The 25,382-nt window shown below is 38.1% G+C and overlaps 3 protein-coding genes and 2 long non-coding RNA genes across 14 annotated transcripts; 2 read left to right on the forward strand and 3 right to left on the reverse strand.

Annotated features, from left to right (window-relative positions):
* The first annotated feature begins 3,813 nt into the window (after positions 1–3,813).
* LOC112181308 (receptor-like protein 19) lies at positions 3,814–5,746 on the forward strand. Its single transcript, XM_024319713.1, has 2 exons — positions 3,814–4,339; positions 5,370–5,746. The coding sequence occupies exons 1-2, from the start codon at positions 3,814–3,816 to the stop codon at positions 5,744–5,746; spliced, it is 903 nt and encodes a 300-aa protein (XP_024175481.1).
* Positions 5,747–6,383: 637 nt separating this feature from the next.
* On the reverse strand, positions 6,384–8,786 carry LOC112181294. Its single transcript, XR_002928754.2, has 3 exons — positions 8,494–8,786; positions 7,770–8,013; positions 6,384–6,654 (listed from the first exon to the last, which is right to left on the reverse strand). It is a non-coding gene; the product is annotated as an uncharacterized LOC112181294 (long non-coding RNA).
* Positions 8,787–11,303: 2,517 nt separating this feature from the next.
* On the reverse strand, positions 11,304–12,766 carry LOC112181296 (DNA ligase 4-like). Of its 9 annotated transcripts, XR_005804283.1 has the most exons (6): positions 12,697–12,766; positions 12,461–12,559; positions 12,218–12,309; positions 11,932–12,024; positions 11,650–11,735; positions 11,308–11,439 (listed from the first exon to the last, which is right to left on the reverse strand). XR_005804283.1 is itself a non-coding variant. In XM_040512310.1 (3 exons), exons 1-3 carry the CDS (start codon positions 12,647–12,649, stop codon positions 12,000–12,002), a joined length of 306 nt encoding a protein of 101 aa, XP_040368244.1. In that variant the 5' UTR covers positions 12,650–12,683; the 3' UTR covers positions 11,784–11,999. The 9 variants fall into 9 exon arrangements, 1 of the variants encoding a protein (XP_040368244.1); XR_005804285.1 differs by lacking the exon at positions 11,650–11,735 and having other exon boundaries at positions 11,304–11,376; XR_005804284.1 differs by lacking the exon at positions 11,650–11,735 and having other exon boundaries at positions 11,304–11,439.
* Positions 12,767–12,770: 4 nt separating this feature from the next.
* Positions 12,771–15,262, reverse strand: LOC112181298. Of its 2 annotated transcripts, XR_002928760.2 has the most exons (6): positions 15,245–15,262; positions 15,141–15,173; positions 14,909–15,045; positions 13,720–14,178; positions 13,104–13,354; positions 12,771–12,908 (listed from the first exon to the last, which is right to left on the reverse strand). It is a non-coding gene; the product is annotated as an uncharacterized LOC112181298 (long non-coding RNA). The 2 variants fall into 2 exon arrangements; XR_002928759.2 differs by having other exon boundaries at positions 15,141–15,254.
* Positions 15,263–23,051: 7,789 nt separating this feature from the next.
* Positions 23,052–24,539, forward strand: LOC112181309 (receptor-like protein EIX2). The gene is made up of 5 exons (XM_024319714.1): positions 23,052–23,282; positions 23,440–23,734; positions 23,845–23,929; positions 24,099–24,153; positions 24,447–24,539. Exons 1-5 carry the CDS (start codon positions 23,052–23,054, stop codon positions 24,537–24,539), a joined length of 759 nt encoding a protein of 252 aa, XP_024175482.1.
* The last annotated feature ends 843 nt before the right edge of the window (positions 24,540–25,382 follow it).

A 25,382-nucleotide genomic window follows, 5' to 3' on the forward strand; every position in this document is an offset into this window, starting at 1 on the left:
TAGAACTTGCTTGAGACCTCTCGAGGCTACTTTTAGCTTACAATGGGATAGAAAGGATTGAGGCATTAGGCATAATACCACCATGGCCAAAGAAGCATGTGCCCAAAGATATTTACCACTAGATTGCCACTTTGAGCCGATGTATATATTTAGCCTTTTTGTTCATTTGCACCACAAATTCCTACCTAGACTATACACTTTTATCCTACCCTTCCATGGTAGTTGGTGAAGCGATTCGAGAGAATGACTTTATGTTTGAGTGCTTCAAAAGAAAGAAAAAGTCAAAAGTGTGAGGTTACAAAAGAATAAGTGTGGGGGTGAGTGGATTTGTATAGAAAAGAAAGTTCTCGATAAGTTCAAAAAAAAAAAAAAAAAGAGAAAGTTTGTGAAAATAGAAAGAAAGTTCAAGGAAAAAGAAAAGTAGAAAAAAAATTGTGTTGAAAAAAAAAAAAAAAAAAGGTATTACATGGTTTACTTAGTGGGTTGTACATTGGGATTAGAGTGAGTGCCTTAGCATTCGAAAACAAAAGTCATATGTCTCTACAAGAGAGAGTTGTTTCATCGATTTCTATGGACTTTGTATTTCCTTATCCTTCATTTCTTATTGCCACTCGCCCTTAGCCCCAATACAACAAAATAAAAGACATCTTGATCTTGAATGTTGTGAGCTACCTAGCGGAGATGAGATCGAAGAGCAAGCATATGGCGGCGCATGTTGTGAAATTGCTTTTGAGTGAAACACATATATATGGCCCCTAAACACTTGAGCGGTAATACTTAGTGAACCTATGAAAGTTTAGTGGGTTATGTCGGGTCTTTTATATGCCTATTTGATTATGGTGGATTGATTTGACACATGGTCAACACATGCATATACTTGAGCATTTTTCACATGTGCATCTTAATTGCCTTACAAATTCAAAAATCTTATATTGTGCTTACATCTACTTCATGGTCATATACATAATTAGTTCTCCGAGGGTTATGGTTGGAAAGGCTAATACCGTATTTTACTTATGTTTGTGAGTTAGTAGATTTTTGGATTTTGTTTCATTTAGTTTGCTTGGGGACAAGCAAAGTTCAAGTGTGGGGGTGTGCAAAGGAACTCTTGTCCATTCTCACAATGTGTTTCCACATGAAAACGATTGACTCTTATATCTTTCAAATAAAGTTCGAATTAAGGTATGTCCAACACATTAAGTAAAAGAATCGACACTCTATTAATAGCCAATGATTACATCAAAGTTTCTCAACCAAAGTCTAATCCAAAAATAAAAATCAAACTTAGACAGATTGTAGTCACTCAATCCGTTTGGTGACTCCAATCAAATATGACCAGGAAAGTAGGAAGAGATGTCGGTGGAGCGAGGCTCTCTTAAGTATCACTAATCTCAATTACTTTCCTAGACATCATACTTAATTAGGTGAGCCAAGTGAGAAAGAGTTAAAACAAAATGTCATCTATTGATTTAAGGCATAACTACCATTACATAATTCTTGGAAATAAAAGATTATTCTAAATAAAAATCTGCGGCATTTTGTCTTCATCGCCAGATTTAAAGTCTTCTTGAACTCGATGTCTTGACCACTGTGAGGCAGCTACCTTCTTAGGTACATTGCAAACTCAGGCCCATTGATCAGACGTTCCATATCAAAATAGATACCATGAAGAGGATTCTCCCTTAATTGAGGCGCATTGGCGCAATGTGCATGGTCCCTAGGACCTGAGGCGTTGGAAGATTATGACCATGGCCAACGTTAGCTCTATGGTTTCCAACCCTTAGTCCCTAAAAGTCACGGCTCCTATGGTGGCGTGATTGTCGCCTATGGCGACTACCTTCATGAGCATTTTGATCATATGGATCATGACGTCTATGGCGACTTTCTCTAGCCATGGGACGATGCTCTGGATAGCTATCTCGAAGCCTATCAATTTCTGTTCTCACAAGCTCGTTGTCTTGCCTTTCAGCAATTTCCATAGCTTTAATAAGCTTTTGAAAGCTTGTGATCCGTCTTGCATTTATATGAGTCCGAAATTAATCACAAGACCTCATAGCATAGACAGGGAAGGTATTGAAGGTTTTCTCAATCAATTGTTCTTCTGTGATCGTCTTGCCACAGAAGTGCATCATTCCTGTGATACGGAGAGCTTCCGAATAAAATTGTATGACTGTATCAAAGTCAAAGAAGTAAAGATCATTCCATTCTGCTTCTAAATTCGGAAGGATGAAGTCACGAACGTTGCCATAACGTTCACAAAGCGCTTGCCAAAGCTTTATGGCGCTATCCTCATTCATGAACTCAAACTGGAGGTCTCTATCCATATGACGCATCATTAGGGCAAGTGCCCTGGAATTGTCAATCTCAGTTTGAGGGTCTGGAGCAGTTCCTTCAGAACAAAGCTCTTGGATTGTGTGCAATAGATCACGGGAAATAAGATGGAGCTCAACGTCCTGAGCCCATAATAGGTATCTTTTGCCTGCATAATCCAATGGAACAAAATCGAGTTTGTTTGTGTTTGACATCCTGAAAAAGGGTGAAACAAGAACGAATTAGTTTCGGAGTCAATGCTTCCACAAAAACTAATATTAATAAGAATTCCGAGCTACGCTACCAAGAAATCAATTTCAAGAATATTTGGATTAGACCGAAACATTGATGTTTAATATGGTCACAATTTGATGCTTGCGGACGCTCTTAGTCCGAATATTATGAACAATCTTAGTTCATTGATTACGAACGCTCTTAGTTCGTTTATTATGAACACTCTTAGTTCATTTGTTACGAACGCTCTTAGTTCGTTAAGCTTGAATCCCCACAATTCCGCTTATTAAATACTCGAAACCATGTTCATATTTATACAAATCCTGCAGCAAATAAAGGAATTTAAAATACAAGAAAACAACAACTTTAATCACAAAACTTACTTGTTGATTCAGGGTTTGGATCACGCGCGTGTTGATGCAGGCGTGATGGAGCGAAGCTAACCAGAGGAGATGATGCAGCGAGGCTTGCAACGAGTCGGATGCGCGGGGCTGCAGATGCAAGGGCAGCAGCGAGCTAGCTGCTGCAGGGATGCAGGCAGCAACGCGTAGGAGGCAGGGAAGCAAGGCTGCAGGGAGGCTGGGATGTAGGCAACAGCGCGCAGGAAAGCTGGCAGATTGGAGCACAGGTTGCAGTGGCGGGCTGCAGGGCTGGTGTGCGGGCTGCGGGGCAGCTACGCTACAGTGGCAGTGTGAGCTGGGCGAAAGCTGCGGGGCAGCAGATGCTCAGCGGGAGGCTGCGGTGTGCGGCAGGGAGGCTATTGGGGGAAGGCAGGGCTGCACGGGCTAGGGCTTGTGGTAGCTTGCGGCAAATTTTGGTGATGAGGGTTTTTAGGGTTTTTTTTTTTCTTTTTCTTTTAGGCTAGGGTTAGGGGTCGTGCTCGTGCTGATAACGTGTTGTAGTAAAAAGGAATTGTAGGGAGAATTATCATGTATTATTGATAATAGGAGCCCATTATATAGTTTGTTACAGCGTACATAAAAGGTAATAGAATCCGAACATAACTAGGAAATCTAGAACCTTCTCCTATTACAACTCTACGACTAAAACCCTAGTTTGAAGAGGCACACATGATGTCGACTTCCTTCAACATTTTCCAAATTTTGCCAATCAAGTCAACCAATTTCCAGAGACTTGCTTGGATGGACTGAAGCAATTCGATTGTTGTTTCCACGATTATATATATGTAGCTTCCAAAATCCTTTTGCTCAACTATATATGCACCACTTGCAGTTTGCATATCATCTTCATAATGATGTTTTCAGTATAATGAGTGGTAGATCTATGCATTCTGTTTTGGTTGGCCTTGTGTGCCTGGCCTTGCCTCTGCTATTTCTTGTTCAAGTGTTGGAAGCTCCAACAACAATTATGTGCTTGGAGAGTGAAAGGCAGGCTCTTCTACAGTTCAAACAAGGCCTTGTGGATGAGTCCAATGCTCTTGCCTCTTGGAAAAGTAAGAAAGATTGCTGCAAGTGGAGAGGAATAGCATGCAACAACCAAACAGGTCATGTTACAGGTCTTAATTTCTCCTTTAGTTATGATTCATATTTCAATTATAGTGAAGTTCCTTTAAGAGGTGCAATGAGTCCTTCACTACTTGAATTACCATTTGTAAATTACTTGGACCTCAGTTATAATGATTTTGAAGGAATTGTGATTCCCAAGCTCATTGGCTCTTTGAGTCAATTGAAAGAACTCAAACTTGCACATGCTAATTTCAGTGGACTTGTTCCTCCCCAACTTGGAAACCTCTCTAATTTGCACACTCTTGATCTTTCCGGGAACTATGATGCTAGTAGTTATGAAAACCTTGAGTGGTTATCTCATCTTTCTTCCTTAAGATACCTGAACATGTCATATCTAGATTTGTCTAAGGTTGTGAATTGGCCACAATCTTTAAGCAAGCTCATTGTACTGACAGAGCTTCAATTATCCCAGGTTAACCTTCCTGATGTCAATCTAAGATCACTTTCCTTTATTAATTCTTCCACCTCTCTTGGAACTCTCTTAATTCTTCAATATTTTATTGGATAGCCAATGTCAGCAGCAACTTTGTCCATATTGATCTCTCTCATAGCCAACTGGAAGGTCCCATCCCAGATGTCTTCACAAGCATGCTTTCTCTAGTAACACTAGATCTGTCTTGGAATAAACTTGAAGGTGGGATACCAAAAGGCTTTCAAAACTTATGCAGCTTAGAGTCGTTGACCTTATGGAGCAACCAATTGTCTAAAACATTGAGGACTCTGTTAAAACCTTGTCTTGTGCTGAGAACACACTTATGACCCTGGACTTGAGTTATAACCAGTTTTGGGGGTCATGGCCAGATTTGGCACGATTTTCAAAGTTAAGAGAGTTACATCTTGGCAAAAATCAACTAAATGGGTCTGTACCCGCGAGTGTCGGGCAACTCTCTAGTCTTGAACATCTATCTCTCTCGGGGAATTCTTTCACTGGTGTCATAACAGAATCCCACTTTCTGAAGCTCTCTCGTTTACACTATTTGGGTCTTTCTGGTAATTATTTCTCTATCAACCTGAGCTCTGATTGGAATCCACCATTTCAACTTACTGGTCTGTTAGACATGTCCTCCTACAAGCTGGGCCCAGCTTTTCCCAAATGGATTCTAACGCAAACAAATCTTACCGGTCTTTATCTCTCTAATGCTGGACTATCAGGATCATTACCTAACAAGTTTTGGGATATATTTTCTGGCTTATTTCAGTTAGATCTCTCTATGAACCAAATCCATGGAAAACTACCGAATCTGTCAACAATGAGCTTGAGTAATGTTTATTTGTCTTCTAATCTACTTTCTGGTGCAGTGCCATCATTTTCTCCTGAGCTCAGAAAGTTGTATCTCTCGAATAACAAGTTTTCTGAGCCGCTGTCTTGCTTCTGTGCAACGCAGGCTCCATATTTGGGTTTGATTGACATTTCTGAGAACCAACTGTCAGGAGAGCTTCCAGACTATTGGAAGCAATTCCAAGGATTGGAAGCTTTGAAATTGGAGAAAAATAAATTATCTGGAAAAATACCAAGCTCTTTAGGCAATCTAAAGAGACTTACGTTATTGAGTTTAAATGCTAACAACTTTTCAGGAGAATTGCCTTCTCTAGAGAACTGTACCAACACTACGTCAATAATGGCATCAGACGACAGTTTTGGACTGTCGTCTGATGAGGTTGGGCGCTGTTGTTAAAGCCTGTGCCGTCTGATGGGGTGGTCAGACAACAGCACAAAACTGTCGTCTGAAGAAGGATAGTACAAGAGCAGGTTTCTAAATACCTGTTGTCTGAACACCAGAAAAGACAATAGTAGAAAACCATTGAGGTTGTGCAAAGCAAATTAAGTCAGGAGAAGATGAAGGCTGGAGACTTGTGAGGACAAGTCAGAGAACATTGCTTTTAGAAAAAGTGTTGTCTCTATGAATCTTCAACATCGAGGAATAGTTGTTAACTGTTGAGTGGATTTTATTAACACAACATATGTTTGGAAATATCAGTCTGTTAATGTATCATAGTGCATCATTTTTCAAGATAACTATTGTTCTGTTAGTAGTTGAACAACAGAATATGTAGTTTTGTAGTTGTGTTTCGTACAGTTGGGCAACTACACTTGTTTCAGGGATATTGTAGTTAGGTTTTACACACAACAGTTTTTTTCATTTCAATTTTTTGAAGTTCAGTTATTAGACAATAGTTTTTAGTCATAATTGAATTGTCTGTGAGATAGGATTATAGGACATGCATTCTGGACATTGCATCTAACAAAAACCTATTGATCAAAATATCCACAAACACATCCAACATTGATTCCAAAAACTTTCCATTGTTCCAAAACATACAAATTCCATCAGCAGTATTCATATCCCAACATTAACATGAACATACTAACCCTGCCTAAACATAAATGTCAAAAAAATCAAGGCCAGAAACATGACCACTTCCTTCTCTTCATCAACTTCCTCTTCCTTCTCAACAACATGATATGCAAAGTAGAATCCAACACCAAACTGACCAATCATGCTAACATCAGATCTAGTAGCCAAGGCTTCCATGAATTTCTTGGTGCCAGACCTTGCAATGGTACCAAGGTTGTTGACCAAATCTGAAAACACAAATAGAGCAAACTCATTAAGTACCTCATTGAAACACTAGTCTATTTTTCCACTTGAGCTTAAACAAAAAGGAAGGAAAGAAGAAGCTAGGAAGCACAGAGGAGAAATAAGGCACAAACTCATAGGTCTTTTCATTCAAATATAGCACAAAATACTTATATTTACTACAGCTGCAGCATTATTAGAATCCCCCACTGCAAATAACCAGACAAGATAACAAGCTTAATTAGCAGCTTCAATTGGTTCAGATTACCAAAAGCAGGGAGATTAGCCAAAGAGCATCCAAGGTTGCTATTTATAATTTTGGCAACCATATAGAGTAATGCTTTCTAATGAAGTCTTTTTTGAGTTTCTCTAATGGAAGAATTACCTATTACTTTGGCAAAGGACATGATTGCTGCAATAACTGAAAGCCATTACATGCATGTTATGGAAATCTGATATCTGTGACACAACAATCTGGATGGCTCAAAATATCAGCATATACAGAGTATCCCTATATGTACATGACACCTGATGCCCTTCCTTGTGATAACAGTTTTGACTTCTAATCCCACTAAATTAACAGAACACAAACAATAAATCAATAGGCCTCAAATTCTCATTACACAATGAAAAAAAAAAAAAACAAAAACATGACTTCATGAGCAAGACGTACCTCATACTAAATGCAGTAGTAACCACATAAGAAAAACTAATCAGTAACAACGCAACATTTACTAAGCAAGTTTATAACTTCAATTGGCACAGTTTGATTAGCCAATTTTATAGTGAGCTAATGCAAAAACAAATAATAAATCTTTGCAAAGAGTCATAGAGATCTGTAAAAATCTATTTCCAACTTTGAACTAAACCATATGCACATATTGGACTCGACTAATACTAACAGATCTGTAAAATAAATGATGAGCTAAGCAACAGCAATTACCTTCTGGAGAAGGTAGAGTTAGAACTGACGGTGATCTTTTTCATTGACCACGTATGTAACAAAATGATAGGTCAAAGAACAAGAATCCAATAAGAGAAACATAAAGTCATAAGCTGGAGGTAGGAATTATTGAAACATAGAATAGGTTGCATATTTGGAAAATTGAGCACTTCCTACCTTAGCAACAGCCAAGATCTGCAGATTTTTGCAATTGAAATTAAAAACCTAGCCCACTCCATCCAGTACTCAAGCTGATTATGAGATTCCACAAACTTAACAAGATTTTTGCTTCGTATCTTGGCTTCTTGGATCAAATTAATGAACTGCAGGGCTCGGCTAAGTTAGATAGCTTTTCAACTGATATATGGCTAGCTTTTGGATAGCCATTATCATCTGGCAGCCAACGAGCACATTTAGCACACTGTAAAACAAAATCATGAGTAACTAGGCTTATATGCTACAATAATATTAACAGGGAACACCACAACAACCAAAAACAGTATGCTATAATACAATCACCACATATCTTAAAAACCGTATTGAAATGATCTTTGTGTTCAGGGGGAGTAACATATATAAGCCATTCAGCACTTGTTGGCTATTCAATGATGTACTCTTGTACTCTTTTTAGCCAAATCCAGCACTTCCTACCTTAGCAACAACCACAACCCGCAGATTCAATTTCAAAAACCCTAGATTTTGCAATTGAAATTAAAAACCCAGCCTCCTACTCCATCCAGAAACTTAAAATAACAATTCAGATCTGGGCAAAATCTAAACCGCTTTTCCCAATTTTCTCAGTTCGATTTGTGCAAATAACCCACTTTTTTTCAAAAACCCATTCAAAATAGATAGTAATCAAAACTCAAAACACGAATTAAAGCAGGGAGAGAAACAAGACCTCAAAGAGAGAGAGTCATAGAGGAGAGAGTGAGTGAGGGGTTTTTATATAAGGAACATTCCATCAGGAAATTCGTCTTCTTCCTTCTCCACAACGCCGGAGGAGTCGGCGGGGAGTAGCGGCAGAGGACCGTTGATATCGATCGGGGATTGGAGCTTCGACCGTGGTGCTTCGGCGACCATGGCTGGCTTTCTCTGTAAACATGGGTAGAAGCCGGCTTGGCCTTAGCAGATATGCGTGAGAAGATAGCCGTTAGCGCGGTGAGGAGGAGCGATGGGGAGGTGAGCCTAGGGTGGGAGCCTGGTCCCTGGATTTTAGTTTGTATCAAGGGAGTACGGGGGGCTGAGACAGAGGTCAGAGGACTGGGTCTGAGAGAACAAGAGTAGTATTCAGTGGTAAGAGAGTGTGAAAAGGGGGAAATTTAATTTTTGGCCCCAAAAAATGGGCGGGCAAAATGAAAGTTTTCTTGGTCGATGGAGGGATTGAGTAAAAAAATTGAGTTTTGGTCAAGTGTGAAAACTCACACAACATAAATTCACATTCATTGTCTGAAAAAGAGTCTCACAACAAACTATAAAAGCAACAAAAACTGTTGTCGGAATCCATTTGTTTAAAGGAATTTTGCACAACAGAATAAAACAGCAATAAATGACTGTTGTCTGAACCAAACAAGTCAGACAACATCAAAATATAGTGATTGTCTGATAATAAATTACACAATAGCAATGTAAAAAGAGTTGTCTGAATAGATTTATTCTGACGACATCAAATTTCAACCATGTCTGAATAACAATGAAACAACATCAACAATTATTATGCTGTCTAACACTAGCTATTTGGACAACAGCAATCTGAAAATCTGTTGTCCCTTTAAAAATGCGGACAACATCACACCTATTTTACAATAACTGTTGTATGATTGAATCATACACAATAGAATACTTCTTGCTGTTGTCTAATAAATTCATACGACAGTTAAAATGTGCGCAGTTGTCTGATGCCATTATTGGTGTAGTGCAAGTTATTGATGGTTGACCTTGGCAACAATAACCTGTCGGGAAAGATACCAATATGGATTGGCCAAAGTCTAACAAACTTGGTGATTTTACGCAATGTTTTAAAACGCTGAGGTATAGGCCGAGGCGTTTTCGGGAGAGCCTCAAGAAGGCGTTCGCCTTGAGGCGTAAGGCGTAAGCCTTACGTAAAATGAGATATATTCATGTAATTATTACTCTTATATATACCACATTAAGAGTATCCAAAAAAATATTATCTATTGTCATTCACTCGTGATCTTTCTTTTGTTATCCCACTAGTAGAACTCATTGTTACCTGGCATTACAAATAGCTATTAAGACTGTAGGATTGGAATGTGATATCGATCCTAATTTAGGATTGAAAACTAATCACAAGCCTAACACAAGACTGGAAACTGATATATGTCTGAACTAAACACTCCTGCAATCTATCAGAAAAGCAGCCAAACAGACAAGCATTGTAGAGGATAACTAGACAAATGAATCAGTCTTAACCAAGTCATTGCGCATGTCAAGACTGCAGCTTTGCTGCACCCAGCTCACAAGCGTGATTGTGATATAAGCCATACAAAATAAACCTTCACTACATAATGCCTCATGATCTCTCAGGATTGTACTAGAGTTTCAATCTCCATACACCCTATATAGCCTAGCTTCAAACCAGGGTATCAATACCATTGTAAAGATGAACACTTTAGTTGCGAATGAATATACAACGTTTTCCATCAAAGTCTTATTCTTTCCACTACTACAAAAAAGTCATCAGACGACGGTGGATTTCTGTTGTCTGATGACCAAGCTCACCGTGGTCTAAGTGAGTGTTGTGTGATTGAAAAATCAGACAACGGTGATTCCACCGTTGTGTGATAACAGTTTGCTCAACAGAAAACATATTTCCGTTGTGTGAATTCTGCGCAGGCATGTACCTGGCATGGCATGCGCGGGGATGACTCGGTACATTCAGACAACAGAAAGAAATGTTGCTGTTGTCAGAGATTCATAACACACAACAGATATAAGTCATTCTTTGTTGTCTGAGGTTCATAACATACAACAGATTTTACTCATTCTTTGTTGTCTGATATATATAAACACACAACAGATATAACTCATTCTTTGTTGTCTGAGATTAATAACACACAACAGATATAACTCATTCTTTGTTGTCTGAGATATGTGACACACAACCAAAGTAAAATTATTTCTCTTGTCTGTTGATCACTCAGACAACAGAAGATGATTTATTTCTGTTGTGTGTTATGAATCTCACATAACAGAATTTTGTTTGCTTTTGTTGTTGGTTGTTAGTTCACACAACAATTATATTTGTTTTAACTGTGGTGTGAATATCGTAATCAAATTGGCTAACGACCAATAACTGTTGTGGGAAAAGCCTTAATTTTGAATTCTTTTACAGTCATACAACACATTGTTTTGTATTGTGTTGTATGAATGAAATTTGGACAACAAGAAGAATATCCATATAAACGTTTTTCCAGAAATAATATTCAATATATGACCATAGAAACAGTACTACAATCCTTATAATTCAAGCTAGGACAACAGAGATTGAGTCTGTACTTGTAAAATGTTCTAGCTAGGAAGACCTAAACTACATAGATTACGACTGCTTTTCTTTAATGCACCTTCATTTGTTCTTGCAGAAGCTCTCTTGTAGGCAAAGATGATAAGCAGTCTTTCGATCTCTTAAGCCATCGATCCTATACATGATCGACAAGGACCCTGCAGAAGCTCTAGTATTGACTCCAGTTCTCTGCTCACCCAATGACCTTACCCTTTGAACACATTCAAGATTCTGGCTGATTGAAACATTCTTCAACAAGTCCTAAACGCATTCAAAATGACATTAATTGCTTGCTGCTGTTGAACACAAGTTCTGAGTGAGTACCTAGCAGGTTACCAAAGAAATTAACAACTAAAATATGTTGGATTCACAATCTCATTGGTTTCATAGTAACCATAACCTTATCCGCAAAATATCCTAGGCTTTCACATGAACAGCATTACCCGAAATCTAGAACAGTAATGGACTTCAAGTTTAAAAGCAAGCAATCATTAAAAATCATAAAAAAAGGAGGAATAAATCTCAGAGAGTCACAGGTAGGTTGGAGAACAGCCCAAATTTTCATGTATTCAGCACATCTTTGAAAAGATGATCATCCTTTAATTTCTACCGGAGTAGTCCTGACATAATGCAAACGGGAAAAAATTACTACCGGAGTAGTCCTGACATATTGCAAACGTAAATTTACAGATTAGTGTGCTAAAAATTTGTATTGACAACTAAAGGATGTCGTTCAGAATATAACATCCCCAAGATAAAGACTTCAGACGAATAAATTTTGAGCTAGACTTGTGTATTCAGATAAGAGGCCTCTACCTTGAGAAGTAATGTACTTCGTTTACATGCATTAGTTGCATCACCAACTCTCAGAGCCAGCAGCGGGATCACAGCTTTTCCAACTTCAATGCCCTGCAATTAATATACAGACCCATACTTAGTTTGTTCATTTAAGCATTTTGAAAAACAAACAATACACCAAAATATAATGAAGAAATCTTCTCCGTAAGGTACTTCAATTAGACATTTATAACACATATGAAGAAAATATTAGCAATAAGGTGCATCTCATTAAGCATTAAGAACTAGGACAAAAGCAACATACCTATTTTCACCTGATGCCAAACGATCAAGCAAGTCATTCAACTCCTTAATCATTAGTCCACCTGAACTAAGTCCCTGTCTCCGTTGCGGCACCTTGATCACAAATAACAAATGCAAAACATAAACATTAAAACCAAGAGAACCAAATAACAAAACTATGCACCAAACTCCAATCACACTCAAAGACTTTGAGTCACTAATGCTGAAAACAATGTACCAGACCACAAGGTCAACCGACTCTTACCAGACCACACACATCACCAATAGCTAATTTTAAAGTAAGAGAACACAATTCCAATGCTGAGACTGTTCCATTTGCACCTGTAGATCTGATACCTTTTACCTTCCATCCATAAAAAACAAGAAAAAAAATGACTTTATGAAATTTAGTCTCGAGTACACTGTCAAATGAAAATAATGATTTTGATAACATAAAAATTGTTTGTGTAGACTTGACAAAAGTTTTGAAAGCATACCAACCTCAGGACCTATAGCATATATAAGCGACGGAGTTGGATAGGTGGCATCCCATATTGGAACAGATCCATCTCTTGATATCCTGCTACATATAGTCTCTCGACATAAAAATTTTCAGCATCAGAAAGTTGGCTGGGAACACCACCAGTCAAAGGCCACTTTGCACCCCCCTTCTTCAAAGTGTGTTTCGCATTAGACTTGTCAACTAAAACTTCCTTAATGACCAAAAGACACAAAATCAACAAAGGAAGAGACAGGGAAGAGGAAGAATACTTGAATTCTCCTTCTATATGCTTCGTGAAGTTTTTCAGCCGAGACAATCTCATTATTATAGAAAACCTAAGTGATGGTTGATGATAGTACCAAGATGCAATGTAACTAGAGTTTATTGTGTCACAAAAGAACACTACCTTGGACAGAGCTGAGGAGTATTTCCCATCTCTATCCACCAAAGCAAGCTTTACCACTGTCATACACGGTTTAGTAGTAGGTATAAACATAGGATACTGCACTGCAGTCCCATCAATCCTTTTCTTTTGGTGAGACATTAAGGCAGACCAGCAAGCCTTGTCATAGACATGCAGTTGTCCCTGATTTGTCAAAGTGAAAAGCAATGTGTCACCATTCTCCATTGCACCAGTAGCTGGAAGTAAAACCATATCTGCAAATGAACCAACAAGTGTAAGGTCCACACGACCTATGCATTTCAGAATTTCTATTCCTAAAGACCAATCCACGCTCAGAACCTGTGATTTAGAGAGAAATTATTGCAAAGTTGAATTAGAGAAGACAAATGAAATATCTAGATCCAGGAGCAGACATGCAGAGTTAATTATACAAGTCTCCAGGGCGAAATGCTTTACATGAATTCTTAACTGCTATTATCAAGGGCTGAAATGAATCTATCTTTAACAAATACTATTACCAGTACCTCTAACAGTAATATTGAGTATCACAGGAACATAGATATAAGTAACAGAACTAACAACAAAGTACAAAACAAGATCAATTGAGTTGAAATCATACCGTGAGAACTTCTTCAGACCCAATTCCTTCACCTCCATAAACAAAGAGTTGGCCCCTAGGATGATGACTTAACCTATTTGCAGACCAGTGTAAAACTATGACAAGGAGTCTCTTGTCATCTGATGATAACTCTAGCTTCGCAACATTGTTAGCTAATTTTTTAGATCTATGATCCTTGGTAGACTCAGCAGTTGATATATCCCAAAACATTATATCACCATCTACATAGCCAACAGCAAGACTTGACCCATTATCGCATACCCAACAAAGAGAGCTTATCTCTTTCTCCACCTGTTTGCTGCCTGATGTAGCATCAGTCAGCTCAGTTCTTGTGCCTTCAAAAGAATTATGGACTGTTTCTTCCTTCACTTGCAGGTCCTTGGAACCTCTTACAAGCACAACTTGATCTTCTAAAGCATCCCGAGAACAATCAGACCATTCTCATATGCAATCAGCAGTCTGCAAAAGGACATAATTTTCTAAATGTGCTAACTAGAACAAATAACCCAACTACATATGAAACTGCAGCATCTTGTTTCATCTATGGATTAGTATTGTAGTTGATGTGAATAAGAAAATGTACATGACAGTATCTATACACATAAATTTATATGTGTGTACATGCTCATGTGTCAATGTGTTTGTTTGGGCACAAGTGTGTGTGTGCAAACATATTTTTTCAACTGAGGGAAATAGTGATGCATCAAGCTTAGGCCCTAAATTAAAAGGAGGCCATATCGACTCTGATAATCACTAAAAGAATATTCAATTTATAAACTATATGCCTAAAAGGCTGAACCCCTCATGTTCTTGCCCCTCCAGTTCAGCCTGTCAATTTGCTTTTGGATTAGAAGCATTAATATAATCTCAACAAGAAACTAAGTTTGCAATAGTAGAAAAACATGTGACAGCCTAGCGCATTGGTTATATAGAAAAATCTCGACACTGTTTTCATAAGGATTTGTCATGCCTGTTTCCCTGAGAACTGGGTTGATGGAGAACTCCAACAACAGAAAGATTATCAGGCAATGACATTCCAGCTGCTTCTGCAATATTGATAGATAAGTTTAGCATTTGAATATAGTATACAGAAGAAACAGTGATATACAAAATCTCCCTTTCTTCATGAAAATGAAGCAAGATCCACTCAGCAAAATAATAAAGAAAATTGGCAAAAACCTTAACTAACCTTGGCGGCGACGAGGGCGAAATTGCCAGCACCGACTCCTTAAGGCCATAGCTACCGCGCTCCCGATCGAGGTTCAGAAGAATCAGTCGGATTGCGCTGAAGCAATCACTTGCTTTGCAGAAGTTGTCAAGGAATTTCTGAAACTTGGAGCGCTTTAGGGGGAGGTTTCTTCACCTTCAATTGAGAGGTGACTCAAACACTCAAACCCATAACAATTTGAATAGATTCTCACCGTTTCCGACTAAAGGAAGCTCAGCCATCCAACCTAATTAAACGAAGAAATTAACTTCACAAGCATAATCATAATCATATTGGCTGAGATCGAGAAAGACTTACGGAAGCTTTGACGACGGAAGGGAGAGAGAGACAGAGTGGGAGGTGGAGAAAAAACCAAGGCTGTTGAGGACGGTGACAGCGAGAGAGAAGAGGGTGAAGGTGAGAAAGCGGAGGAAGAGGCTCCTATGAGATTGAAGCCATTCGAAAGGGATGGGTTTGTAAGAGATGGCATGGGTTTCTAGGTTTAAGGTCGAGAGAGAGCTGGGCGTCAAGTGTTGAGAGGAGGGCTGTGTTTTTTTCTTTTGGACACGATGTGGCAATTAAACCTAACTAAAAATTTTTCAAGTTATTCACACAACAGAAATCTCACCAACTGTCGTCTAAGTGCAGCACTAAAAATCAAAATATCAAATCATGGAGGGAAACATGGCGCCTTCAGTGTTTTGGCTCAAAATGTTGCCGCCCAATTCCATCTTCACACAACAGAAAATCTTAAATCTGTTGTACAATTACAACAGCTTGCACTAGGCCTATCTAGGGGAAGATATTCAAGCAAGTTTTCTCAAATTTTGATTACTGGTTTTTCAATCACACAACGGAAATAGTATAACCCGTTGTCCTAGTAGCCCAAATTTCAGTGTTTCAAGAGCCAACCAAGACTCCAAAGTGGAGGAAAATCTGCCGCTAAATTTTTTAAGACTCAGACGACAGACATTACTTCATTTCCGTTGTGTAATGTAGTTCTGATAAAAAAGTTTTCACTTTGTTGGCATTCACACAACAGAATATAACAAGTACCGTTGTGCAATAAAGCTTACTTAAACACACAACAGATGATTTATGTTCCATTGTGTGATAAGTGTTGTGTGATTAACTTTTGTAGTAGTGTTCTATATTTCCATATGAATTCTAGCTTTTCTATCAATAGCATCCTACCAATTACATAGACTGTAAAATTGCTAAAACATAAAATCATTGCAAACTGCCAGGAATTAAAAAAATTGATTATATTCTGGGCAGCATATCAATTAAACAAACTAGTTTAAGCCTATTAAGTATATCAATCAAAGGTTCAGCTCCAAGCCTCCATCAAATCAGTGCCTAACTAGTTGAATCATTTAATCAAAGTTTTTATAATTCTATGATTCCAATCAAACAAAATCTGGGCAGCATATTCAAAGTTTCATAATCCTATTCAAAGTTTGATAATGGGATTCAAAATTTCATAATCCAATCACTCATTCAAATATGAAGACTCTCAAATGAAATCTGGACAGCAAATTTGAAGACTATCAAACAAAATCTGGGTAAGGAGTCAATGATATAGAACTTCTGAATCAATTTCTTTTACTGCAATCTGTAAAATAATGAAAAGCAAAAACCAAAACATTCATCTATGGCCAATTTGATTGAATTAAGCAACAGAAATACTCAGTTGTAACAATCAACAATCACATATTCACAAAGCCTTTGAAAAGCAGAGCCTAAGCCTTGAATCACTCATTCAAAGTGCGAAAATCAAATTCATATCATACCTTCAAATCTTTTGCTGCCAATCAAACTCCCATAATCCAAATCTCTTGCTCAGTTGCTCCAAGTCTCCAACTCAAATTCCAAGTGAGAAAAGAATCTCCCTTAATGTCAAATTCTTGAGAAAACTAATGGGTTCTAAGATATTTTTATCATTTTTCTGGGTTAGGTTCGAATTTTGCTGCGTTTTGGAAGTGCAAAGGCTGAAATCTGTTCTGGAACTCTGTTCTGCTATTTCTCGCGACCTAGACAATGCTTAAAACACAAAGCCTAAACCGGCGTCTTTGGGTTTTGAAAAAAAAAATTTTTACTGCGCCTGCGCCTCTGGTTCGCCTTTCACGCCTTGGTCGACGCCTTTGAAGCCTCATCGCCTTACAACCGAAACTCACTCAATTTAAGGGCTGATTTCCGCCTTTTGAGCCTCAGGCGAGCCTTGAGGCACGCCTTTTAATTCATTGATTTTACGCTTACGGTCCAATGAGTTCAATGGAATCATACCCTTCTCCCGCAGCAGTCTAGCCACCATTTCATGTTTTGGACCTCTCTCACAACAATATTATTCAGGAGCATTACCACATTGCTTCAATAACATAACGGCTTTGGCTGATGATTTTCTTTATGCTTATATGGTTGTAGAAACTCGTGTGGAAAGGAATAGAGATTGAGTTCGGGAACAATATTTGGCATTTGAGAAGCATTGACATTTCAAGCAATTCTTTGGTTGGGGAAATTCCGGAAAGCATCACTAGTATGCAAAACTTGATTTCTCTAAACTTCTCAAGAAACAAATTTACAGGAAAGCTTCCTGAGAACTTCGGTAACATGAAGAAGTTAGAATCTCTTGATTTGTCAAGAAACCAGATATCTGGTCAAATTCCTCCAGTTTTTCGAGTTTGAATTTTCTTGGAGTCTTGGACTTGTCATACAACCAATTGTCTGGAAGAATTCCAGCAAGCACCCAACTTCAGAGTTTCGATGCTTCTAAATATATGGGAAATCTTGGACTCTGCGGACCACCACTCTCACCAAATTGCCCTGGAGATGCAACAACTGAAGATGATCATAACAGGGAACACGAAAATGATGGTCTCATAAGCTTGGGATTCTTCATCAGTACAGTGTTGGGATTCATCACTGGGTTTTGGATAGTCTGCGGCAGTTTATTGCTTAAGAGTTCTTGGAGATATGCTTATTTCAAATTCCTGGACAATGCAAAAGATTGGATTTATGTCAAAGCTGCTGTCTACAAAGCAAAAATGCAGAGGAGGCTTCAAAGATAAATCGTAGGGGCTGCTGGCGCGCATTCTGGGCAATGAGCTTAATTACCCAGAACTGGAATTTCAAGGCTTAATGTGGAAGGTTTTTAGATGTCTTTGCTTTCTCTTTCAGCAAGAAATAAATATTATGGTTGTTTCTCTTGAGAAATGTAATATGGGCTGATACAAGCCCTGATGATATTATGCTTTTTTTTTCTTCATTGAGACATTTGTATAATTGATGGATGATAGCTAATTTGAATAGCTGCAATTTGAAAAAACAAAAACTCGATGTCATTATTGAGCAGGTCATTATAATTAATCATTCATTCCTTTAGTTAGTTTCACCTTCGGTAAAATTTAAATCTTGGATTTTAGTTTAGAGGAGGTTCTTCTCCTTCTTCTATACTACACGACATTTGTCCAAACAGAGTCAGTGGGTGGCAGTTTACCATTTATCTTTGAGACTAGCTTTTGTCAAAACGGTGGCTTTCGGTTATCACGTCACCATTTATCTTTGAAGTCTCCTCTGTAATATCTCCTTGCATATACATGACATAGTATATCACAAAAGTTAGGAAAAAGGAGAATGGTTGTTCATCCTCTGAAGATAAAAGTTAGGAAAAAGGAGAATGGTTGTTCATCCTCTGAAGATATTGCGTTTTGACCATTGTGAACTGTGAAGTATGCCCACAATGTGTTTGATGAAATGCAAAACAAAGAAGATAAGTTCATAAACTGGTTCCATATAGGGTCAAGTGCAATTGGTTCTAGCTGGCAGTATATTTCATTTTGATAAGTACTGTGCTGCTACATTCTACAACATCGTGATCGTATATGTTTAAAGGCTATGAAACCTTCAAAGTCTGTGATAGCACCTGCCAGATTCTCGACTATTTTATGAGTGAGTCATACATGGACTTCTATATGATATGCTTCTATGCTTGCTTATTTGGTTGTTCAATTAAATATGTTTGAAGATTTTAATTTTTTCCAATTATTGATTGAATACATATTGTATATGGAAGATTTTAAGTAGAAGACACTAAGATGGGACAAACTTGGTCGAAGATGTATATTCTTTCGGGTATATGTTTTGAGTCCTTGACATGAAGATGTATATTCTCTCGTGTTTCTTAATCAATCCCAAAGCTCAATCAGGGTGAAACGCAGTAAAAATGCACAAATTGTTTTCATTCAAAAAGTATCTGTTTGAATTTTGTGTTCATTTTCTGTGGCAGAACTTTTATTCTAATGCCAAAAACAGATTTGAAGTTCAATAGTAAAAATGCAGACCAGCTGTTTGAGGTTTTACTTGTGCAAGCGAAGCCTTGTTTAGTATCTTCTGAGCTCTCTACAGTTACTCGTTCGCCGAGCTTGCAGGTCAGTGATGAATCTATTTTATTGATTTCATACATTCACTTTAGTATTTGTAACTTTTCAGCATTCAAGTCCACACAACACACAATGTAGCTATTTATAGCTAGATTGTAGAGATCTTTCTGTCGCTTTATTCATTATCAAATGCAGAGACTATATTTACATTATGAGTAGCAAGTGTTGGTTGGGCTTCTATGCTTGCTCGTTACCTCTGCAATTAGTTGTTCAAGAGTTGGGAGCTCCAGGCCTCCAGCATAAGATTTGATATGAACGGCCGAGTACAAGGCAAGAGTAGTGCAGGGGAGACGTCAGAGATAAATGGCAAAGTAAAATAAGTTACACAAGTTGTTTCTTTATTTGTGGTGTTTGACAGGACTTGCAATAGAAAGATATTCTAATTTATAGTATGAGTGAAGCGGTAATCATATGAAACACACAATATATGGTTGTTGAACAGGAGAGGATCGATAGACTCGATCAGGAGTGGATCTAGTATCATGCTGATTTTTTTACTCTCCTGCAGGAGAACTGCCTAACCCAATATAGAAGATTCAGCTTAAGTCCTCATCCAAAAGCACGTTAGAGGATTTAAAATGTCGATACATCAAGCCTAAATGTCTGACTGCTTTATTGAAATTTGACAAAAGCAAGCAAACTTGATCCAAACAAAAAAAAAAAAAACAGAAGAAGACATAAGCAAGTGAAAAAAGAATGACGCGTTATTTGATCCAATTGTAGGAGTATTAGCATATATAGTTGTCATTCAACCTGTTAAAATATTTAAATAGAACACAGTCACAGCAGACACTACTGATAATGCTTTCGTTTGATCACAGGCTTCTCTATTATATCACCTCAACTTGGGGTTCTTTTTAGCCAATTTAGACCCAGATGCCCCAAATTGTTATTTACAGAGTTGGTACCCTTTTGTATCTTGTGTAGCTTGCTTCAACATCTCTACTACCTGATTCATTGTTGGCCGGTCTTTAATACACTCTTCAGCATTTGGATATTGATGGCCAGAAGCAAAAACAGAAGATGACTTTTGTTCTAGCTGACAAGAAGAGCTGACCAAGTCTATGATGTAGTATTATAACATTAACATTAAAGCACAAGAAAGCATTTTTAAGTAGTAAGAATTTTGATTTTTCCCCTTAATTGACTTTCAGCTACAGAAATGGAAGAACAAGATCAGGGGACTGGTGTGTTGAAGTAAACAGGGGTTACTTATTAAGGCACAGAACTTACAGAATGATAATTTAGTTCATGCTCTTTTATATTACTCTCAAGTTTTATGTCCAATTTCGCTTTGTACTAGACAGCAAGAAGAGTGCAATGGCATTTGAAGGTTTTGAACTCAAGAACTCTTATACCATGTGACACAACCACAGGGTCCCAACAGCTAAAGCTTTTAGAGTACAGAATACATCAAGATAATGGACAGTTACCGAAGTGACAGTGTCCACCAAGGTATGTAACTGAAGGTAATTATATTAGTAACACATACAATTTTAATTCCAAAACCAGAGATGTCACTATAAATGCAGCAAACAAGTAGATGTATGACGAGCCGGGTATATGTTTTGAAAAGAATGGAATTGAGAGAAAGTAAGCAAGTACCAGCAGGAACGTAGAAGACTGTTGCCACTGCAACTGTCTGAACCAGAGTGAAAGCTTTCTCCATTTTCACGAATTTACAAATTTCTCAATTTTACAAGAGAAGAGAGTCTTGGGGTCCAGTTGAGGCCCAGCCTAAGTAAAACCACGTGATAATCAGAAAGGAGAGAAACATAGAATGATTGTACAAAACCACGTGATAATCGACGAAGGAAAACCCAATTTCCAAATTATGCCGATCAAGTCAGTCAATGAAGCAACTCCATTGCTGTTTCCACGATTGTACATATGTAGTTTCCAAAGTCCTTTTGCTTCAACTATATATACTTCACTTTACAGGTTGCATATCATCTTCATAATCATGTTTTTCAGTATAATGAGTGGTGGGTCTATGCATTCTGGTTTGGTTGGGCTGTGTGCCTGGCCATTGCCTCTGCTATTGTTGTTCAAGTGTTGGAAGCTCCAACAACATCATGTGCTTGGAGAGTGAAAGGCATGCTCTTCTCCAGTTCAAACAAGGCCTTGTGGATGAGTCCAGTGCTCTTGACTCTTGGAAAAGTGAGAAAGATTGCTGCAAGTGGAGAGGAATAGCATGCAACAACCAAACAGGTCATGTCATCACTCTTGATCTCTCTTATAGTTATTACCATTCCATTAAACGGAGAGGTGAAATTAGTCCTTCACTACTTGAATTGCGATATCTAAATTACTTGGACCTCAGTTATAATGATTTTGGAGGAATGATCATTCCCAAGTTCATTGGCTCTCTGAGTCAACTGAAAGAACTCAAACTTGCAGATGCTAATTTCAGTGGACCTATTCCTCCCCAACTTGGAAACCTCTCTAATTGCACACTCTTGATCTTTACCATAACCAAGTTGTTAGTCCTGAAATCTTGAGTGGTTATCTCATCTTTCTTCCTTGAGATACCTGAACATGTCATATCTAGATTGTCAAAGGTTGTGAATTGGCCACAATCTTTAAGCAAGCTCACTTCGCTGACCGAGCTTCAGTTATCTTGGTGTGAGCTTCCTGATGTCAATCTAAGATCACTTTCCTTTATTAATTCTTCCACCTCTCTTCAACTCCTTGACCTCTCTGGAACTCTCTTAATTCTTCAATATTTTATTGGATAGCCAATGTCAGCAGCAACTTTGTCCATATTGATCTGTCTTGGAATAAACTTGAAGGTGGGATACCAAAAGGCATTCAAAACTTATGCAGCTTAGAGCGTTGACCTTATGGTCAAACCAATTGTCTGAAAACTTTGAGGACTCTGTAAAACCTTGTCTTGTGCTGAGAACACACTTGAGACCGTGGACTTGGGTTTTAACCAATTTTGGGGATCATTGCCAGATTTGAAACGTTTTTTAAAGTTAAGAAAGTTATATCTTTCAAATAATCAACTAAATGGGTCTGTACCCAAGAGTGTCGGCAACTCTCTAGCCTTGAAAGCTTGTATCTCAGAGGGAATTCTTTGAGTGGTGTCATAACAGAAGCCCACTTTTTGAACCTCTCTCGTTTACAGTATTTGAGTCTTTCTGGTAATCGTTTCTCTATCAACCTGAGCTCTGATTGGAATCCACCATTTCAGCTTTTGAGGTTAGATATGTCCTCTTGCAAGATGGGACCAGCTTTTCCCAAGTGGATTCTAACGCAGACAGATCTTACTGATCTTTATCTCTCTAATGCTGGACTATCAGGAAACTGCCGAATCTATCATCAACAAGCTTGTTTACTCTCAACTTGTCTTCTAATCTATTTTCTGGCGCATTGCCATCATTTTCTCCTATGCTACAAGGCTGTATCTCTCGAATAATAGGTTTCAGGACATTTGTCTTCCTTATGTGCAACGCAGTCTCCATATTGGATGTATCTTGACATTTCTAAGAACCTATTGTCTGGGGAGGCTCCTAATTGTTGGATGCAATTTCAAAGTTTGTATCTATTGAATTTGGGAAAGAATAAATTATCTGGAAAAATACCAAGCTCGTTAGGCAGTCTACAGGGAATTGGGATATTCGGTTACATGATAACAACTTTTCAGGAGAATTGCCTTCTTTAGAGAACTGTACCGGATTATGATGGTTGACCTTGGCAACAATAACTTGTCTGGAAAGATACCAACATGGATTGACCAAAGCCTAAAAAACTTGGTGATTCTACGCTTACGGTCCAATGAGTTCAATGGAATCATACCCTTCTCCCTGTGCAGTCTAGCTGCCATTCATGTTTTGGACCTCTCTCACAACAGTATTTCAGGAGGCTTGCCACATTGCTTCAATAACATAACCTCGTTGCCTACTAATACTGGAGTTGGTGAAATGTGGAACTTGTGTGGAAAGGAATAGAAAGAGAGTTTCCCAATCTTATAGGTATGAGAAGCATTGACATTTCAAGCAACTATTTGATTGGGGAAATTCCGCCAAGTATAGCAAGTATGACAGAGTTGAAATCTCTGAACCTGTCTAGAAACAAATGACGGGAAAGCTTCCTGAAGACTTTGGTAACATGAAGATGTTGGAATCTCTTGATTTGTCAAGAAACCGGATATCTGGTAAAATTCCTTCAAGTTTTGCGAGCTTAAACTTTCTTAGTGTCTTGGACTTATCACACAATAACTTGTCAGGAAGAATTCCATCAGGCACCCAACTTCAGGGTTTTATGCTTCCAATATATGGAAATCGTGGACTTTGTGGACCACCGCTGACACAAAGTTGTCCAGGAGAAGGAACTGAAATTGATAACAAAGAACATGATAATGATGGTCTCATAAGCCTGGTTTTTTATCAGTGTTGTGCTGGGATTCGTCACTGGATTTTGGATGGTCTGCGGCAGTTTACTGCTTAAGACTTCTTGGAGATATGCTTATTTTAGATTCCTGGACAATTGCAAAAGACTGGATTTATGTCAAAACCGTTGTGTACAAGGCAAACTGCAAAGGTGACTTCAAAGATAAATGGTAACTAAGCTACATAATAATTGGTTTTTAGTGTTTATGTTTTCTGGCTAGATATACTTGTAGAACTCTTTCAAATTTATAGTATTACAATCGTTTGGAAACACAAAATATTTGTTCAATCTTTTAGAATATTGTTTTTTGACTGTCATTTGTTTTGACATGATGTTAGGAGATTCTGGAATTCGAGGAATGAGCCTAATGATCCCGGAGTGGAAGATTCAAGGGTTAATGTTGAAGGTTTCAGATGTCGTTGCTTTCTCTTTCAGCAAGAAATAATTATTATGCTTTATCTCTTCAGAAATGTGTGTGATAATGGATTGTATGTAGTATGAGCTGGTATCACTTTTATTCCATCTTTCTGGCTGTAATTTAAACCTAGCTTTCTCGATTGATTTCAAATAATTACTTGCAATTATATATTGTTCCATTCCAGAGCATTTCAATTAATCTGATCTATTCCAATCAAACTTCAGAGATTTTATTACTCTGCATCTATGGGGAATTTTGGACTTTGCAGATCATAGCTAACACTCAAGTCCCCGAAATATGCGACTGCTCAGATCCTGGTATCTCTAGTGCAGAGGAAAAACTAATGGTATCAGAAACCTAGGATTTTATTACGATAGTGCATAGCTTGGATTCTTCAGAGGATTTTGGGAGTCTCTGACACTTCACTACTAAGTCTTCATGAGATGCGCCTATTTCAATTCATGTATGGTACAAAATATGATTTATCTAATAATACTAGCAGATCATCATTTATTGTTTTGTACTTACATAAATGTTTGTAGTGTGGTCTTTTTTTCTTTTTATAAGATGATCTTAGAAGTTGCAGCCTACTGTTATGTGGAGGAAGGAGTTAGTATCCTACTCCGAGGGCAGGATATGGGAGGTTTTTCGATTGAGATGTCTTTGCCTCCTCTTTCTTCATTTTGTAGCTGCATTTCGCTCTTTGTTTTCTTTTTACCTTCTTTCAGTTTAGAATGCACGATGTCTAATGTAAGATAACCATGGATATGTCAATGTGACAGAATATGGTAATTTGGAAAACGGATGTATATTGTACAGTAGTTTCTTCAAGGTTTCATACATCGCTAACCAGTAACTAGAAACTCACATTGTAGCTCCAAGAGATCAGTGACATCTTATAAAATCAACTACCCTTTCTAATGAGTGATCGTGTCTTTTGTCATTCTTTTCACTCCCTCTTTATCTACATTCTTTGCTCCAACTTTCATAGCTTCAGTCTCAGGAAAACAGAAGGTAGAATGATAACCATCCAATGTACCCGAGCCCCCTCAAGTAGTACGCACACCCTCTCTCAGTAGTGATCAACCACCCTCATGTTGGACCAGAACCCCTAACTTCAGTTAAAAAGGGTGTAAAACAGAGCAGGCTAAAAGTATTTGAGGTCTGCAAATTGGAACTTACACAAAACTTCCCATTTCCACTT

Source organism: Rosa chinensis, unplaced genomic scaffold (assembly GCF_002994745.2).
Source record: "Rosa chinensis cultivar Old Blush unplaced genomic scaffold, RchiOBHm-V2 RchiOBHmChr0c22, whole genome shotgun sequence".
Lineage (NCBI taxonomy): Eukaryota > Viridiplantae > Streptophyta > Magnoliopsida > Rosales > Rosaceae > Rosa > Rosa chinensis.

Excerpts from the sequence above, each read along its gene's own strand:
- LOC112181296 (XM_040512310.1), bottom strand. The coding sequence starts at position 12,649 with ATGTTATCAAAATCATTATTTTCATTTGACAGTGTACTCGAGACTAAA. Across the intron at positions 12,310-12,460 it reads TTGGTGATGTGTGTGGTCTG|GTGCCGCAACGGAGACAGGG; the intron begins GTAAGAGTCGGT and ends TTTGTGATCAAG. Across the intron at positions 12,025-12,217 it reads TTGGCATCAGGTGAAAATAG|GGCATTGAAGTTGGAAAAGC; the intron begins GTATGTTGCTTT and ends TATTAATTGCAG.
- LOC112181308 (XM_024319713.1), top strand. The coding sequence starts at position 3,814 with ATGAGTGGTAGATCTATGCATTCTGTTTTGGTTGGCCTTGTGTGCCTG. Across the intron at positions 4,340-5,369 it reads TTCCGGGAACTATGATGCTA|TGCCATCATTTTCTCCTGAG; the intron begins GTAGTTATGAAA and ends TTTCTGGTGCAG.
- LOC112181309 (XM_024319714.1), top strand. The coding sequence starts at position 23,052 with ATGGTTGACCTTGGCAACAATAACTTGTCTGGAAAGATACCAACATGG. Across the intron at positions 23,735-23,844 it reads CAAAGAACATGATAATGATG|ATTCCTGGACAATTGCAAAA; the intron begins GTCTCATAAGCC and ends TGCTTATTTTAG. Across the intron at positions 23,930-24,098 it reads GGTGACTTCAAAGATAAATG|GAGATTCTGGAATTCGAGGA; the intron begins GTAACTAAGCTA and ends ACATGATGTTAG.